Source organism: Pleurodeles waltl, chromosome 11 (assembly GCF_031143425.1).
Source record: "Pleurodeles waltl isolate 20211129_DDA chromosome 11, aPleWal1.hap1.20221129, whole genome shotgun sequence".
Taxonomy (NCBI): Eukaryota; Metazoa; Chordata; class Amphibia; order Caudata; family Salamandridae; genus Pleurodeles; species Pleurodeles waltl.
Window position 1 is genome coordinate 952,263,029 of NC_090450.1, and position 19,301 is coordinate 952,282,329.

At 45.4% G+C, this 19,301-nt stretch overlaps 1 protein-coding gene across 1 annotated transcript in view; it reads right to left on the reverse strand.

Annotated features, from left to right (window-relative positions):
* LOC138266397 (glutathione S-transferase theta-1-like) overlaps nt 1-3,541 on the reverse strand; it is a 69,788-nt gene extending 66,247 nt beyond the window's left edge. Inside the window, exon 1 of the mRNA XM_069215168.1 lies at nt 3,427-3,541. Within this exon, the coding sequence (XP_069071269.1) occupies nt 3,427-3,484 (58 nt within the window). The 5' untranslated portion in view covers nt 3,485-3,541. The remainder of the gene's footprint in view (nt 1-3,426) is intronic.
* Between the last annotated feature and the right edge of the window lie 15,760 nt (nt 3,542-19,301).

Here is a 19,301-nt window from a genome sequence, read left to right on the forward strand (position 1 = left end):
ACACCAAAATGACAAAATAACTATAGGAGGAACCAGAGATATGGCTTTTTAAATATTTATGAGAAAATACATCCCATTCAAATTTGGGCAGACGGTTGAAAAGCCAAACCTTCGACGGCCCTTCATCCGTCAGGCCTGTGGAGAAGTCTGTCGGCACTGAAGCCAGAATAGGCTCTGCTGCTGAAATACTTAAGGTCTGCCCGATTGTAAACCAGGAGAACACTTCTAAAGCCCTTAGGACCTTGGGGGAGACACTTAGAGACTCATAGGTTGTCAAGAAGAGGCCAACAGCAGGGTCCAGTCCAAGTCCAGGTGCCATTGGTTAGATGTATACGCCCTCTTGCAGCTTGTTGTCTCCCTGTAGCCACAAAGGAGGTCCACCAACTGACCTCTGTCGTCCACTTCTTTGTCCTGGGCACAAGAGGGAGCAGGCTGTGTCCTCCAGGGCTTGTCTCAGGTCACAGACAGTATGTCTAGTCCTCTTGTGATCTTCTGCAGGTCCCGAAATTGGTCTGAAGTGGGTGCCTGGAGACATCACATTTATGCCTGGCACTGGCTAGTGGGCGTACGTGACTCATGTCCTCTCCCTAACCATTAGGGTAAAAATTATTTTGTCCTGATCTACCTACTTTTGCAGTAGTTCCTGTTTGCAGCACTGCAAACAGGCTCAAAATGCAATGTTTCAGGGCATTTTCAAGATGGCAAAAGCCTTTGGTCAGCCTAAAGTTGGCCTCTGAGGGCTGGTGTTTGTAGGGGAAATGTACTATGGTAATCCTAGACTTTTTCCACATCTGACACTAAAATCTGGTTTGCAGCGGCACTGTTCCCACAACAAACCCAGAGACAGAAGTCTAATAGGGCAAACGCAGTGTCCTGTAGGGGCACAGTTATATTAATTCTCTATATGCCCCCATTTGAAATACTATGGCCCTCATTCTGATTCTGGCGGGCGGCGGAGGCCGCCCGCCAGAATTCAGCCCTCCATAATACCGCTCCGCGGTCAAAAGACCGCGGAGGGTATTATGAGTTTTTCCCTGGGCTGGCGGGCGGTCTCCAAAAGGCCGCCCGCCAGCCCAGGGAAAAACTCCCTTCCCACTATGAAGCCGGCTCGTAATCGAGCCGGCGGAGTGGGAAGGTGCGACGGGTGCTGTTGCACCCGTCGCGTATTTCACTGTCTGCAAGGCAGACAGTGAAAAACATTTTGGGGCCCTCTTACGGGGGCCCCTGCAGTGCACATGCCGTTGGCATGGGTACTGCAGGGGCCCCCAGGGGCCCCGCGACTCCCCCTCCCGCCATCCGGTTCCCGGCGGGAGAACCGCCAGGAACTGGATGGCGGGAGGGGGAGTCGGAATCCCCAAGCCGGCGCAGCAAGCTGCGCCGGCTTGGAGGATTCCTTGGGGGCAGCGGGAAACCGGCGGGAAACCGGCGGGAAACCGGCGGGAAACCGGCGGGAAACCGGCGGGAGACCGCCGGTTTCCCTTCTCTGACCGCGGCTAAGCCGCCGCGGTCAGAATGCCCCGCGGGGCACCGCCGGCCTGTCGGCGGTGCCTCCCCGTCCAGCGGCCCTGGCGGTTCTATACCGCCAGGGTCGTAATGAGGGCCTATGTCCCTACCTTGTGGGCTACAAGTCTTACCTCAGGGGTGACTAATTCATATTTTAAAGGGGGTACCTGTCAAAAAAGGTTATCTTAAGTCATTCTGCAGGTTAGACTGCAGCAGTGGGGCAACACTGGGTAGCCTGACTACACTGCCACTCTATTGAATGGCACAATAAGGGTTGTAGCTCACAGGTGGTATTTTACCTTCCAGGCCATGGGTGCACTTTTTACAACATATACTAGGGACCTGTAGCATGTTAAAGGTTCCAATTAGGATACACTTATTTAACCATGTTAACAGGGGCAGGGTAGGCGCTGTCATTCTCTGCTGCTTTTTTTTTAGCAGGGGTAAAGTGGAAAAACTTCAAAAGTCAGAAAAAATATGGACTTTAGCAAAAGACAAAAAAAAGCTGGGGTAAGCATGTAGAAAATGTTTATTGTCTATAGTGTCTAATAAACTCTGTTCGTTTCAGTTGGGATTTTCTTTAGTTGGTCAGTAGAGTTCTCCCTTGTCTTTTGCAAAGAACAGCAGGGAGCCAATGTCCAAAACATTCATCTGCAACTGGATCCAGTAGAAATAATTTGTAGCCAGTAAACTGGAATTTCCAGAAGGGATGCAAATGCACTCAGATAATGTATTCTAGGCCACAATTCTGAAAATTGTAGTTTTAGAGAAAAACATTGTAGGAACATTAGTTGTTTTCTACTTAATATTTTAAAAATAATTTTTTTCTCAAGATGGTTACAGGGAAGTCTAGGGAGAAGATGAAAATATTCCAGAAAATACCATAAACGATTTCAGAATTGAGTGGCTAATGAAAGAACTAGCGGCGGCTCGCAGGTGGGCAGAGCTGAGGGGCAAGCAAATGTGGTGTTGGTGCATGCATGCAAGGTGAGTGGGGTGTGCAAATAAAAAGGACAAAACACTTACCTGGCTTGCTGCATGACATCCGACGTCGTCCTCGCTCCGGTCTCCTCGGGCTCCAGCTAATTCCCTTAAGCAATCCTGGCGCTGAGCAGCACCAGGGTTAGAAGGAGCCGCCTCTCTTGGGCTCTCAAGAGGCCTGTGCTTTCTCTAACCCGCTGTTTTAAGACACTGGGGTTTGAGAAGTTTAAAAGGCCCATGTCTGCTGCCCTCAAGAAAGCCGGCCAAAAAGACATGCGTACTTTAAACTATGCGCAGGGCCCTGCCCTGTCCTGACACTGGGTTCAGGACGGGAGGATGGAAAATTAAATAGGTATAAATTAACTCTATTTCCAATTTATTTGTCATCCCTGGGGGGAATTTTAGGAAGAAGGGCAACACTTCTCCGTGCTGATGGGGGAGCCGCTCCTGGAAAAAACTGATGTGTAGCAGTTCATTTTCCAGATCACACAGCTTGGAGTGCATTATCAGGGTACTTTATAACATTCTGCACACTATTGCATATGTTTCATTGTCAAATGTAACCATTCTGCTGGCTGCGCCCTATGGATTCATTTTACACGCTTGATCACTCAGAGACCAAAACGTATGACAGGTAAAGTGAAACTACAAGCCCCAGAATGCTTTGTGTTATTGGCAGAACGTCCAGGACTAGCTGATGGCCAGCCTATCAAGATGTGGCCTGGTGACAGGCATACCACAGTACAATAGTGGCCCTACACGTTTTCCTTTGGGGGTTTACACAATACACAAAACCCCTTGATTATTCAGTATTCCAAGCACTGCTCCCAACTCTGGCCTTGAATAGAAGCTTTGCTAGCGTTGGCCCAGTCCTGCACGTTAGCCATCTCTTGTCCGAAGGTAGCTCTCATCTGATGACCTAATTTAAGAAATATTACTCACTGCAGGCTTGAGCCACACGTATGACGAACGCAGCCCATCTGCGAGGAACCTCTGGCATCTGGCGGAAGCGCCCACCCCGGAGGGCCCACAGCGCTACAAGACAAGGCAAGCAGCAGTTGTGCGCTATACAGAAGGTTTTAGCGGCGATGGTGACTGGTTCTTAAATAACAGAATGTGGGCCGGGCGGACGAGTGCTAAATCCATGCACTGCAAACCGCTGAGACTCTTATTCCATAGGAAGGGCTGTAGTCGGAAGGGTTGCCTTTCTATGCAACGATGCAGAAATGACGAAACAAAGCCATGAAAAGTTCACACAAGTCGTCCACCATCTAAACCCAACGCCTCAAGTACCCAGTTTTAAAAAAAAACATTTTTTGCAGGTTCTTCCAAATGCCTTTATTCCATCTGCCACTCTGCAACTTTCTCTCTATTATGAAATCCCAGCTGCTTTTGCTTTTTAATTTATCACTTCTTATATACTTTTCTAAACTTTCCCCTTAAATAGTTGCATGTTATTTCTATTTACTTTGGCCAAATATGTTGCTTTTAGATTTAAATTAGGATATATAAAAGAACAGCTACGTTTTTCTCAATTTCATTTAATTTCTTCCTTGATTTTTTTGGTTTATGTTATCTAGATACCATCACTTCTTTAATTTCTTCTTTTGTCTCTGCTTTTTTGACTACATAACGCTATTGGATAAGAGTGCGATTCCCACTAAAGATGGTGACCAGGCAGCTCCATGATCCTTCGAAGGCACTTTGGGAAATCAGTGCCTTCTGGGAATTTCAGTCCTTGTTTGCTTTAATTTAATACACTAGGCTACATTAGAAGAGCCACCACTGCATCTAGCACCTTCATTAAGAAAAATAAATTTTGAATGCGAACACCTCAAAAAAGACATTCTCCTTTATCTGGTTAAATTTAGATTTAGGCCAAGATTGACCTGAATAATTTTAATCTATTTGCGGTTTGTCCTCCCTGCCTGTCTCATGAGCGGTGGTTTCAATTGGTCATATACAAAAAACAAGTAGATAAAAAAAGTTATTTTTCTAAAGTGTTAACCTTTATTTGTGCTTCTTGGACAGCATTGGTCTTTGGAGCATGAGCATTTGTGATCCAAGACAAACAACAGTAGGCACGAGGCGCAGGACCATCATCACCTGGGACCTTCATCACTCCCAGCTGCTCATTACCCATGCTAACAAGGTTTCCATGTCAAGGAACTGTCTCTAGGGGACCTGCCACCACCTGCGCTCTAGATGTCTAGAGGTTGTTATGATTGAGATTCTCCAGTGTCGCCTTTTCGGCCTGTTTTCTTGCCAGCTTTCACATTTATAAATTAATTTTTATGCAGCAGAAAAGATTCCAAGCTATCTGTACGCTGTATCGAAATTACTTATGCAATACTGTTGTTCAAATGCGGATTTACATTAAAGAAATGGAAGAAAAGAGGCGTTTGACATAAGAGGAACAGATGGTTTAATTAAATGCAGTGGCCTGGAGAGTGCAGTACAGAGTCGGGGTCTGATGACTGTCTCTCAAAGTTACAGAGTTCTGAGCGCCGTTATATACAATTCTTGAAGGGTTCTAAAACCATTCTATAAAACCATTCTATACATTCTTTGCAGGAAGGAATCCGGGCCCAGTCACGGAGTCGTAGATCTGACCACTCGATAAAGTGCTCAGGTGGGTCTCGACCTTGTGTGGACAAAATGCAGGCAAGTAGGTAACATGTCCTGATGTCCCGCATGAGGAGCATGTGATCACTGTGCTGATCACAGTGAGCGCGTGTTGCGTTGTGTGCTGATTGACTGAGTGTTCCTGACTCTATGTGGCATCCAAATTTTATAGTGTTTTGTGAACGTGCATCCCTCTGGCCAAATGTGTTTTTTGGGGGCCAATCTCCTACGACTATTTTGGTGTCACTCTCTATCTGAGGGATTGATCTGGTTTTTCCTGTTCAGGCGTTTGTCTACGGGCTATGTGTCACCCCACCTGTGATCTGTTGATCAGTTGCTTCAGGCCTAGGTCACAGGGCTTGCCTGACCACATATTTCTGACTCGGGTTTGATGAGGTGGGCACATTGGGTTGAATCAACAATAGTAATATGAGTTTATTGGTATGTGCACACACATCATGGCATACATTGACATTGTTTTATCTCTATCAACATTCCCTGCCCTACTTTCTGGGAATCCACACCCTGCTACTTCCTGTACTGAATCTGTTTTGTGTGAGGGAGACTTGTGCGTGTCTGACCATGGTTTTCATGTTTTGTGTAGCAGAGGCTAGTTGAATTTTCAACTACTTTATCCACGCCATACTTCATGACAGTCACATTATTTGAGGTTTGACGTGTTTCTGTTGTGTCCACTTCATTACCCTAGTTACTTGCAGTCTAATTTGAGGAGTGTGTTTTTACAGCTTGAAACTCCCACCTGTAGGAAAAAACACAAAAATAGCACAAGAATGAGGATTGGAAGCAATGAGATGCACTGTCTGATCACCCACCGGGGGGACGCAGGAAAACCAATCAAATAACCAGTCCTGCTCAGGAGCACCTCCCTCCTTCTTCATGTCGGCTTGTAAACTATGCAGTGCTTGGATGGACAAAGTTAGTGTCTCATTGTTCAGGTCATTAGCTGGGATAAATGTACAACAGGACCCACTGATTTTGGTGCATACCCTACCCTCCATTGTGGTCACTAAGCCCAACACATACCGATGTTGTCTCACCATGAGGTGGATGGCTCTTAGTTCTTCCCTGATGGTGTTTAGGCCGAGTTCAGCATTGTTGATCATTTTTGCCATTTCCCACCTGGTTATCTGCAACCAGCAGGCTTTTGCTTTTGTCTGTAGCGTGAAGAAGGGTATTGACCCTCTCGCATTTAATGAGCATCAGTGAATAGTCTGAATTCTTCCGGAATGTCCATGTACTGAGCCCAGCCAAATTCTCCAGCCTAATGCAACAGAGTTGTTTTTTTCTGTAGCGGATGTTGGAACAACTTGGACAGGTATACTCAAGGATGACCTGGGTCGGGGTGTGTATGGCCACAAGGGAACAGAAGCCCGCCATCCGGGGATGAGCTAAGCATAGACAAATTCTCCACAGAAGTCCATCAGTGTGGAGGTGCTCCAGTGCATGTCTGGTACATGCAGTATTGCTTCACAGTTTTTATTCATGCTGGGAGGGATCGTCCCTTTTCTTCAGAAACACAAGGGATACAATGTAAGTTTCTATACAATTAGGAGTTGTCCCTTCCCCTCCAATCACGTATACCCATCTATCTCAGCATCCCAGATTTCCTGATACGGGGTATCTTAGCTGGTATCTATTCCTTGCCTATGAGACTTGTTTCCCCTTGTATCATTAAAGTAGATGGCACTACACAGGAATTTCATGTCTGGGGTCCATTTGTTATTAAAGATGACTGCCCCAGACCCACCCTTGGGCCACAGACAGAGGTGGGAGTGGGCGTGTTTGTGCACTGGTGTGGTAGTTTTTCTACCTCCAAGAACCTCTTTTCAGAAAGTCTTGGGGCCAAACAGTGTCCTCTCCTACAGTGCCTCACCGGCGCATCCTATCTAGCTCAGTTTGAATATCTCTAGGCTGGCTGTAAAGGTACAGTGGGGTGGGATTGGTCTCATATCAAGTGACATTTACTACCACCCTATGGGGTTCCATTCCACTCGGTTCTAACTTGGCCCTGATCCCACAAAGGTACAGATGGATGAGGGATTTTGCTTTCTTGAGGGCTATCTCTGGGTATAAATAAAGCCTATTTGCGCCTATGGCGTGTGGTATCAGTGCACGGATGTAGCACAGACTGGCTGATGTCTGGGTGCCCACGGTGGTCATGTGCTGATACCATGTGCTGTGTAAGAGTGCATTGTGTAGTGCATGTAGAATACTAACATTAGGTTCAGTATAATTGTAAGTGATGTGGGGAAAGGCCGCTATGCAAGTACTGTAGAAGGGTTGAGGTGGACTCCATGTGACTAGGCAGATTTCTGGCTATGGATGGAAGTGGCCACACCCACAGCAAACAGAGGGTGTACAATAGTACAATAATACATAACTTTTGGAATTTTGCAGGTCTCGGGCTGGCTTCCTGGGGAAAAATCTGCAGTGTGCTGGTGATCAGGGGTGTTTCTGCTCTGGCAAAATCCTGCAGTATCGGGGGTGTCTTTGGTTTTGGAAAAGAGTTTGTAGAAGAAGGTCCATAAAAACAGTCCAACACAGTTTGTGGTCTTTGCCTTGTACACTTGGGCTTTATTGGAGTTCTGGAAGTTGCTTCTGAAGAGGTTGTGCGCCATTTTAAAGGTGGTGCTCACATGGTTCGGTCTCAGACCTGTTGGATAAGAGCTATGGTTTGTAGGTTAGCTTTTAGAAAAACATACATTATTATTTAGTCTCGGGAGATTCCTGTGACTTTTTTTTTATGTCTGTTCGGTGCAGTTACTTGAGAGGTGTCTATAGTTGGGGCAACTATTTTAGGGAGCTGTGAGTGTTTTAGTTGTGGATCACTTGAGTTATGTTTTGCGGGTCATTTGGCCCTTCACTCTCACAATGACAAAGGAGAGTGTTTCTGTGGGGTGATCTTCATGGGATTATTCCTTTTTTTCCCTAACTATTTTTCTCTAAAGTGTGTGTGTTTTGCTGAAATGGTTGGACCCTTTTGACCTACATGTGCGCAGTGTGATGTGAAAGGAAGGGGGAGTGTCACAATATGGATGTTGCTGGTAGTCACAACATGTTCTGATGACACGTGTATGCCCCTTTAGTTCCTCCATGTGGTGTGCAATGAGGTTCTTCCTAGCAGAGCCAGGTGTCTTGGCTACACCCTGTCTCTGAAAGCTCCGTTTTGGGCGACTTTTTGGCAGGTCGTTGGATGCTTTCTTAGGTCTTCATGTGATGCTGTTTTTATTGCAGTATACTGGAGATGGTCAGAGAGATGCTGTTGTTCCCGTGTGACCTTCGATGCGAAAAAGACTGAGATTAGGCCTGTTGCTTCCAAGGACTCTATGTGTGAGGCCTTGTTTGATCTGATCGGCAGGCTGGACATGGCGGTGAGCATGTCTGTGTACCTCGCATGGGGTTGTGGTGGTCATTTACAGAATCCTTTTCCCTCCCAGCACCCCCTGTCCCTCAGATCCAGGATGGTTTTGGGGTCTACCATACTGGCTGGGAGCAGGGACTTCTACTCGGCGACATGCTACCCTTGCTGGGTAGAGGGGCATGGTCCGATGAGCAGCCTTTGGACTTGTGGAAGCCTTTTGGGAAGAGAAGGATGCAGATCATTTGCTTATGGTGGGAGTCAGGGGCGTAGCCAGGACTTGTTGAGATTTGCCCGGTACGGGTAATGAACTGGGACAGCTGATTGCTCTGGTGAATTTCCCAACTGGCTTGGTGCAATGTTGTTGCTTCATAACCTGTCAGATTTGCTTGGACTTCAAAGTTTGATGGGGACATCATTATCCCAAGTGTGCAGAGCACCTGGCTTCCGGCACTAGAACATCACTTTGTTTTGGAACTGAAAAGGGGCCCCCACTAGCTGGAGGCCTGTTGTTGAAGAACGCGGTCCTTTTGAATTGTAGCCTGTTGGCAAGGACTTGGATGAGGGACTTGGGTGCCTGCTTTCATGGATAAGTGGGGTGGCTGCTTTGCCTCCTCTTCACACTGCCCGCCAGGCAGGACATGGCCAGCCAACCCCGCCCCGGGGGACCAGCAGCAGAGTGGGGCCTAGCCCCCTGCAGGCACCAACTCTAGTGTGGATTCCCGACTGATAAAATGTGCAGCAGCCCCAAGCTTTCCCAAATGCAAGTAAAGGTGTGAGTTTTCTTCTTATGTTGTCACTAGTCTTTATTTTTTTAGATGAGTTTTGAGGTGGGTATGATGTAATTGTAAAGTTAATTGGAATTTCGGACCATTTGAATTTGCGATTGTGAAAGGCACTGCCTTCCCAGATAGTTACCCATTTCTGCTGTGGCTGTGGCTCTGGTTGTTGCGGGGCTGGGTTCCCTGTCTATTGCTGTTGTTGCCATGTGTTTTGCTAACCCCTTGGTCCCTGCTGTAGTGGTGTGGTGGCTGCCTGATTTCCCTACAGCTGAATGTAGGATGCATTTGTGTAGACCTGGGCTTGGTTCTGTGGATGGGGATTTTGTGAGGAATGACCAAGGCTTATTGCTGTTTGCTCATGCTACACCTCTAGGCGGCATCAGTCGGCCATGTGGCCCGTTCTGTGGCAATAGTAGCACTCTCTGAGGTCTGGCTGCTGACAGCCACCCTGATATCTTTCCTGCCCTTTCATCAATGGGGCAGTTTGGTATTGAGCCCTTCTTTATCCATCTGTGCCCATGGCAAAAAGATGGTCCCTGACATGCCCGTCATAACAACAGGCATATTTCGGCTCAGAGCATCTCCGCTGGTTTTTCCTCAACGCAGCTCTTCCATCTTCTCAGGCATTCCTCCATGTAGGGGAAGTTCCATTTGGGACCTCCCCCTTTGTTCTGGATGCAGTTTTCCGCGATGGCCATGTCCTCTGGTTCAAAGTATCCCTCCTCTGCCCGGGGTCTATCATACTTACCCTCCCTTTCAGTCCAGCCACCAGCAGGTGGTAAAATGGTCAAGCAAAGGCCTTGCCTTCTTTTCTAGACACTATCTCTATGGGAGTCAGTTCACTGGACCAGTGCGCTCAGGGGGAGCAGCAGATGTTGTCATTGCTGCTCTCCTCATGCATGTGTAAAGGTGCCATTCTGCTTCTCCTATGCCTTAATTGGGTTTGGACTATACTGCTCTGATTCCTTATTTCTTGGTAGGTCCCTTGCCCATGCTGACAATCTGATGGGGTTAGAGTCCTCCCTTCTGGTTCTACCTCCAATTCCTCTTCGGTTGGAGCCATGGCCTAGCTCCGCTCCCCTCCGGGGGAGGGTGCGCTGTTCTGTTCTCTCTGAGTTTCCCAGATGAGAGCTGTCTGTCTCTCTCTCTCACCTCAACCTGTGCCTTTCTTCTAAATCACTGCTGTGAGGCCTCCTTCCCTTGGTGCTGTGCAAGGTTCTCCTTGGTGGGAATGTGCCTTTAAGATTACTTTCTGTCATCTCTTCCATTGCCTGGGCACCCCTTGGGGGAGTGTGCCCTGTGGCTCCCCCTGCTACCTGGGACCCTGGAAGGCTGGGAACATTTTCCCCCACCACTGGTGGTGTCACTGTCTGGGACTGCTAAGAACCTCCCAATCACCTGAGAGTGCTCTATCGGATGGGTTGGAGTATGTGCTCCCCATAATGCTGGTTCAAATGTCTTGAAATGATGGGCGGTGGGTCGAAATAGGGGGAAACCTAGCATCATCCTGGGATAGGGCTGGAACCATCTGTGCCTACTGGTCTGGTGGCCCACCAGCCCTAGGCCCACCGGCTCACCGCCCGGTGGGGTGCCTACGGCCCCATAACCGGCATATTGGTGTAACCTAGTTTAGGACTGGCTGGGATGGGCGGCATCACTGAGAGCATCTCCATAACTACGTATGGTGGGGGAGATGCAGAGGTCTTGGTTGCGGGTTCTTTGAGGTCAGGGCCACCTCAAAGATGGCTCATAGTTCTAACAGTGCCTATTTTATAGCCTACTTTTGCCCTACAAATTTGGTCTGAATGTGTGTCCTCGTGTATTCTATGATGTTGGTGTCAAAGATTCCGCCCTAGGCCAGGGGAATGTGTGCGCCTTAGTATGTGCATGCCATTCACAGCAAAATGTATCTAGCTTTTTAGCCTGCATTGGGAATCTAGTTTGCATGTGGCTTAACAGCAACTCCATGATGGGGTGGGAACCTTTCTTAAGGGACTGATATATTTTTTACTTTCTTGAGCTTTAAATAATCCTAATTTTCACAATACATAAAACAACGTATATGAAGGGTCACAACCTGAAAAAAAGTGCAATGGCTTGCCAAAATGTTGCTTGAATGCGGATTTACCTTAAAGAAATGAAAGACAAGAGACAACAGTTGGTTTAACTAAACAGAGCAGCAGGGAGAGCGCAATACAGAGTCAGGGTCTGATGACTGTCTCTCAAAGTTACAGAGTTCTGAGCAACCTTATGTACAATTCTTGAAGGGTTATAAAACAATTCTATAACATGACCACGTCCTGCATAAGGAGTGCATGATCACTGCGTGTTGTGTGCTGATTGGCTGAGTGTTCCTGACTTTATGTGGCCATATGTGTTTTACCGGGGACCAATCTCCTACGACTGTTGTGGTGGGGCTGCCTATCTGAATAATCAATCTGGGTTTTTCCTGTTTGAGTGTTTGTCTACAAGCCTGTGATCTGTCAATCAGTTGCTTCGGGCCTAGGTCCTAGGGCACATATCATGGCGTATATTGACATTGTTTTTATCTCTATCAGTAATACGATCACCAAAATTCCAGTTTGTCTGGCTGCCCACCCATTTGAGAAAGCAAAGCAATCAAGAGTTCTAGGTAGCAAGAGGGTGGAACTAAGGGCTGTATGAGTGGAGCCTGACTCCCAGTGTGCACAGAATGATACTGTGATCAGTTTGGTCACCAGCAGGCAGAGTCCTCTGGTATCTCTGGCACCTCCTAGATGTTTTCAGGGTGCTGAATCTTCAGTTGTTTTGAATGGCCGCATTGCAGGTCTCCTGGCTCCAGAGTAGGATCTTATCTTGAGTCAGTGCTTCACAGAGGCCTCAGTGAGGTGGGCTTTGGCTATATTGGCCTCTTGGTCAGGGCAGCTCATTTTCTCACAGGGCCAACCAGCTCCTCACGTGCCAATCAGGGCAGCCGCTGCTGTAGAGATTCACCTCCAAGTCCAAAGCAGTGTGAGGCTGAGGCTTCAGAGTTCTGGTATGTAATGGGAACTTAAATGCTGTTAGGAAGACAAGGGCCAATAAAATTGTGGCACCTTCAAAAGTTAGACTGGCTGTGTTTTTAGGGGCAAAGGCAGCCTCTGTGAGTTTTCCATTGACTGGAATACATGAGTTTCATATTTAATTGCCTCAGAACTAGCTGCATTGGTTCCACTGTAATACTGTGGGTCGATTTCACTCTTTTGGTGTATGATTAACCTCCACACTCTGACCGTTTGTGCATACTATTACAGACAGCTAGAGATTTAACATCTTGGACCACCCACCCCCTTCAGAACCAGAGAATGGCATTATAAGCAATCAATGTTTTGTTGATGTTTACATTATACAGTGTGTTCTATAAGCAAATTGAGGTGCAACACTGTACAACAATGTGTCCCCGGGAGACCAGAATCTGGATGTAAGTGACTTGTCATCTGGGGTTCTCACAAGGCTAGTCCCAGATACAACAAAACCATGCAATTTCTGGCAAAGTATTGCATCTTGCTGCATCTCAAATTATAAATACATATAATGTGAAAAATATATGTAGGCTTTCTTGTTTTTTATCTGTTGTGAGTTCTGGTGGGGATTTTTCAATGTTTTTAATTGTTTAAAAAATTGTAAAAAAACTGTGGTTATCACTGTTTTTTCTTTTTTTCTCATACATATTCATGGAGATGTTTTTTCTTCCAATGCTTATAAGGACATTTTTCATTTCCTTCCTTCCATTGTTCATTCCTGTTGTAATTGGTCCTACGTTCGTTCCTACTCCTACCTTCCATCTTTGTACCCGTTCATTGAAGATGCTCTTTCACATACATTTTCATTATTTCACTTAATTCCCTACTTTCCTAATTTCTCAGTACTTAAATCCCTCTTTCCAGCAAGGATGTTCATGAATGAAGATATTTTTTGCACCATTGACATTTTGTTGTAGCGGATAAAATGTTAATGGTGGGCATTTAACACATCTTTGTGCTGCTCTGTTCTTCAGCCAAATGGCAATCATTTACAGAATTAGATTTTCTACCTAGGACATGCAAAATATATATATATATATATATATATATATATATATATATATATATATATATATATAGATAGATATAGAAGTACTCCATGCTCCATTATTGCTGGCCAGTGTCACTCTGTCCTGTCTCGAGATACCAGGAAAGAACTGGGATAATACATGCATTTTACCTGTCTGATCTGGGTCTATTCCTCCCCTCCGTGGCCATTGGGGAGAATCTTGCTACAAAAGTATTATATGCTTACTGCTAGCTATAGGGGCTTTGGTGACAGCAAACTGTGCTGCTGTATGAAGAAGCAACTAAGGTAATAAGGAAGCTTCATCGCATGCAGATTGCCTTGGGTCATTTCCTTGTGGGGTGAAGTTTCTTTCACATTGTTGGGCCATGTCTGTGGAATTTGGGGTGGATTTGAGGACATCTAAGGATTGATTTTTTAGCAAGCGTGAGGGTATTTCCTTGCTAATTGAAAGAGGTGCATGGACTGTGTTCCTGACGTGTTTTGTGATAGTGACACAAGGCAGTTTACGTTTGGATTCTGGGCAGTATGGAAGGGCAGAGCTCAATGTGTTTACCTTAAATGTGGTCAAATTGGTTTGTTCAGGTTATGTTGTTAAATTGCAAGCCTTGTTTTGGCTCAAGCTCCTTTTTGACATGGAGGAAGTAGGAATGAAATTTGACCCCTGGTAATCCTGCGGCTGTTTCTACATCAAAAAGCAGGGTCAGAATGTGTCCATGTATTTGTTTTATTCTGAAAGTGCACCCTTTGAAGCATTTATTAGGAACCTACTAGCAGTACTATCTTATACAGAAACACAATTTCTTGTTAACGTATGCACTAAAAGTAGTGCAGTTTCACCAAAAACAGCTTCTGGGCCTCTTTCCATGGTGTATGGCTACTGAACATGCTCATGATGTGGCCCCTGAGTCTTCTATTTTAAGGGATGCAGCACCCAAATGCATGTTTTTAGCCCTTAACAATCTAAACTTAAGAACAAGAGTGCTGGATGTAGAGTTTTAGAAGACATTGATTCTGGAGGCCTGTGTATTACAATCAATCATACACAGAAATTCACACAAGAGATTGCACAAAAATGGAAGGTATTCCTACTCTAGGGCATGATAATCTCTACTGCAAATACCAAGCTGCCCATCTGAATGAAATCTTCAAAACAACATCCTCCGTTTCCAGACAAATCTACTTCTTCTATGTCTCTGGAAGCTATGTTGGAAGAAATAAGAGATCTTCTCCATCATATAGAGAAATCTCAGTAAAAGTCTTACAAGTACAAACCCTGGTTGAAATATTGTCCTTGTGATGTCCTGTGACATGGTGTCAGTGATTTTTCCTGGCTAGTGCTCATTGTTCAAAGCCCATCACCTTGGATTGTTATATTACAGCATTCCAGAGAAAGGGGTTGGGCTGCGCAGAGGAGCTGGCTGGGGCTTTTTGAAGGCTCCTATCAGAACTAGCTCCACAGATGTCCTGTGCGTTAATAAGGAGCTTTTTACACTGGCAATATGTCCAACACACTACCCACCTAGATTATAAGTCAAGAAAAACAATTAAATAGGGTATACTATGATCTCCCCTCAGCGGACCTACAATGTCTATAGTCACTTCATCCCAAGGATGACCAGGAGGTTTCCTGCACACCAACAGTACGTTTAATGTGTTGGTGAGAATTGATTCATGCCCATATTTAACAAACATTTCACTTGAGGTGTTTGCAACACATTTGGAGTATTCTCCAAGTGAGGTGTTTTGCAGTAAATTTAGAAACAAAACTACTTTGTGTGAACTTGATGTACAACTAGGGAGCTATGGTGGGCTCCAATAGAAATGTGAGATTATTTTGACACATTTAGAATGGGTGATCACTTACGTGTAGGAAATGTTTATGCTTCTATCAAAGGAGATAATCTGACTGGATGTCCTCACCAGAAAGCTTCAGGTGTTAGGCTTGATCCCAACTCTGATCCCAAGGTGGTGGTACAGGAAGTTCAAGAGGAAGCCCTTAATTTTGTAAAACATTTCCAACTATGGTTAAGAGGGAAGAGTTCGGTTGTCTAAACGGATGTAAACACCATACCAGGCTAAAGAAGGGTGCCATGCTAGTTGCAGCCTGTCACGGTTTCGGGCGGGTCTGATCAGGACTTTGGTTGGGACACCCCTTGAGGTCACCGAATATCCTAAAGAGGTAGTACACTGGGGCAGAGGAGCAGCTAAAGGCATACACGGAAAGGACAGCTATGGACAGGCACAGGAAACAGGAAAGTAAAAGCAGAGCAAACCTTGTGTGAACAAACAGGAAATGGATTACCAGTGGACAAACACACTGGGGTTGTACACAGAGTAAGGCGCAGAACCTCCCACAGTGACAGGGAATCTCAATGCCTCTGTGCAGTTTGCTCTTACAGATAGTCACCCTGCCAGCCCCATAGAAAGGAGGCAGCAGAAGTAATTCTGTCTCTGGACCCTAGAGCACAGACAAGGAAAGTACTTACATACACAAGACACGCTCTTGGGGGTACAGCTGGAAACACAGTGGCGATTTCTGAGAAAACAGCAATAGCACACTGTCACTGTTAGGCACGAAATACAACGTATAACACTGGACAAGGATGGGGGCTGGAATTGCCTCCTGGAAACCAGGAGCCAACCCCAGTACACAGGAGGACAAGTAGACACTGGTGAAGATTGATAGAACACTTACCAGACACAAAGAACCAAGAAGAAACAGAAACAGAAGGGAACAACAAAGAGGCAGAGGCAAGAACTAGGAACAGGCTCAGGCTGAAGCACAGACGGGACTAGGACTTGAAAACAGGGCGCAAACTTCTGGCTGGGGCAAACAGAGACAGGACTGGGAAACTGAGAACAGGCTCTGGCTGGAACAGGCAAGGACAGGACTGGAATATAGGGACTAGGAAATGAGCAGTAAACAGGACTGGGAAACAGAGAGAAGGTTCAGGCTGAAACAAGGCAGGTGCAGGGCAGAGAAACAGGGAGCAGGCTTTGGAAGAAACAAACAGATACAAAGCTAAGAGATAGGGAGCAGACTCTGGCTGGAACAATCAGGAGCAGGGCAGAGAAACAGGAAACAGGATCAAGCTGGAACAGAACAGGAACAGGAACAAAACTGGAACACCATCCGACAAAGGGTCTGTAACACAAAGGAATCGAAGTCCGATGCACGACAGGGAGCTTGAGGAAATGGCTGCTTATAAGCAGTTCCAAGCTGGGCTGCACAGGAGAGGTTTCAGGTGTGTGTAGTTTTGGACACTTGCAAGTCCTGGAGGAGAGGATCCAGTGAAAAGGAGCAACTGGACTTCTCCCATTGAAAACAATGGGAAACAGAATCCGGGTTTTCCTGACTACCAAGCTGTGCATTATGGGATTTGCAGTCCCAAGAAGCAAATGTAGTACTATACAAGTGTACCATAGAGAAAAGAGAAACAAACAGGGGTCAGCAAGGGACTCTAGATAGGTGTTCAAGGTGATTCCCAGGCTTCTGACAGTCCCCTTACAGCGCCCCCTGGAAATGGGACGACCGAGTCGTAACAGTATACCCCCTCCCACCAGTCTGCTCAAGAAGAGAAGGCGATCCTTTGGCTGAAAAAAGTTGAAGAGGAAAAGCCACAGCAAGAAAATCCAACACCAATCTTGGTTGATAAGTTTACAGTCCTGCCATAGGTGAAACTTCCAATGAGCAAAGCGTGTATTAATACTCATATGGGCTCCAATGTCTTTCCTCTCTATTGTTCGATTGATATGGGAGGAGTGCATGGAGTTGGTTTCTGGTGAAGTAGATTCAGGAGCAAGGAGATCTGGAATGGCATTACGGGCGGTATTCTTTATGACATTAGTTTCCTGTTGAATACTTTCCTCTTTGGAGGAGCTGATTGGTGTATTAGTAACTGTAAGGTCTGTAACACCTTCTGACAAGCAGGATTTGTCGGTTTCTGCAGCAGTATTTACATTGATTGTGGTCTGAGGCTTGCAAAGCATAGAGACTTGGGAAACATGGGTAACTGGTGTTCTCAAAGGAAACATGAAAAAGTCAGAATTTTCTTTCGTCTTGGATGACTTTGGAGTATCAAATTCAGGAGCAACAAGAGTTTTCAAGTCTTTAGAAACTGGATTAACATCTGAAAATGTAGAAGTTCCACAAGCTAATTCTTTAGGGTGATCTTCAGACAAGACTGAGATTTCATCATTGCAAGTGCTCTGTGGTGTATTCATGGTATCAGAAATGGTTTCTTTGCAAAGCGTTTCTACTACAGGTAGTTGATCTTCAACTCTGTTAACACTGAAAGGTTGTTCCTTGGAAAGAAATGGAACCGTAGTCTCTTCAGAAATCGCCTTTACATTGGTATCTACACTTTCAGCTCTTGCCTTTGAATTGATGATTGTTTCTTGCAATAAAACACTAAGAACAGTACTTATCATCAGATCTTCGAATACACAATTCAAATTCAAGTCTTTAATCTTAGTGGGAAATATTACATCTTTCAGCACTTGAACTTCGGTTTCGGATTGCTGGTTTTCAGGAGTCTTTAGTTTCAGGGACACAGCAGGTAACATTGATGTGGCTGGTTTTATATCAAGATCAGATACCGGTAGCTCAGAGATCTTGGCTTCACTAATCGTGGAGCTGGAAACAGGATACACATTGGCAGGGATCAGCAGGTCAGGATCAGTGGTCGAGGCTGCAACTGTGTCCTGTTCTAGGAGAAGGCTCTCATTTCTTATGACAGGCTGTTCAGTTTGAGATTGCTGGCTTTCTTCCTTGTCTGAATTCTCCACTGTTTGCCTTGACACAGAAGAGATTTTTAAACTTTCTGAGAAGTCCATTACATTCTTAGTATTTGCGGGTATTTCTTCATGGTCAAACAAATCCATTAGTTCACTTGAAACAGGAACTGTCTCTTTATTGTCTGAAAATTCTATGATATTGTTTGAATGGGCAGGAGTATCCCCACAGTCTGAAAATTCTGATGTGTGCACCATTTGAACAGCACTATCTGCAGGTTTGTTCACGGCAAGGCAGGAACCACTGTCATCACTAGATTCAGATTCTTTAACACTGTTGCACAACTTGCCATTAATCTCCAGTAAAGTCATATCTTGGTTTCTTAAGGTGCAGCTATTGGAGTCTGCATCAGAACTCTCTTCTTCCTTTGGCTTTATTTGTTCTGATAGAGGGGTTGAAACACTTCCTTCTGAAGACTCTGATCCATCCTTTGAATCAAGAGGTGTCAAATCTCTCAGAGATGTCAGAGATTCAGTCAACTGTACTGGGATATTCTCTGGAGAACTAAAAGCTGAGAGAGAATCTGAAAAAGAGGCTGATATATTTATAACTGGAGCTGTCTTTTGACTGTCAATAATAGAAGGGACAATATGCTCTATAGTAGTCTTTGGAGAGGCACATGAAGTAGCATACTGTTCTTTGAGCCAAAGCTGGTGATCATTTTCATTTTTCAGGTTTTCAAATTGTCTTGCAGTAGTTTCCATCAGCTGCTCTGTTACTTCTTCTACCTTACAGATAAACAGAATGTCTGGTTCTGGCAACAGTGAAATATGCATTGATGAAAAGAGCCCACGCGCACGATTTCTTGTGTATGTTACAACATATTCATCATAGAAGTCCAATATCTGCCTTTTAATCTGCCAAAACTGCTCTTTTAGTGTGTGTATGTCCATTTTGTTATCAAACCCACTCAGAATAGAAAAGGGTTTAGCAGAGTTTTTAGGGATTGAGACTGGTGTATTATCATCCAGTTTGGGAAGAGCACAAGCCTTTTGAGTTGAACTAAGGAATCCCAAAGTCTTTACTGATCCCTTTGATACAGGTTCTATCCTGCTGACTTGAAAGCACTGAGGGACTGGTAGATCCTTACACGAGTCAGCACAACACTTCGGAATTGAGACTGATGTACTGTCATCCAATTTGGGAGGAGCACAAGCCATTTGAG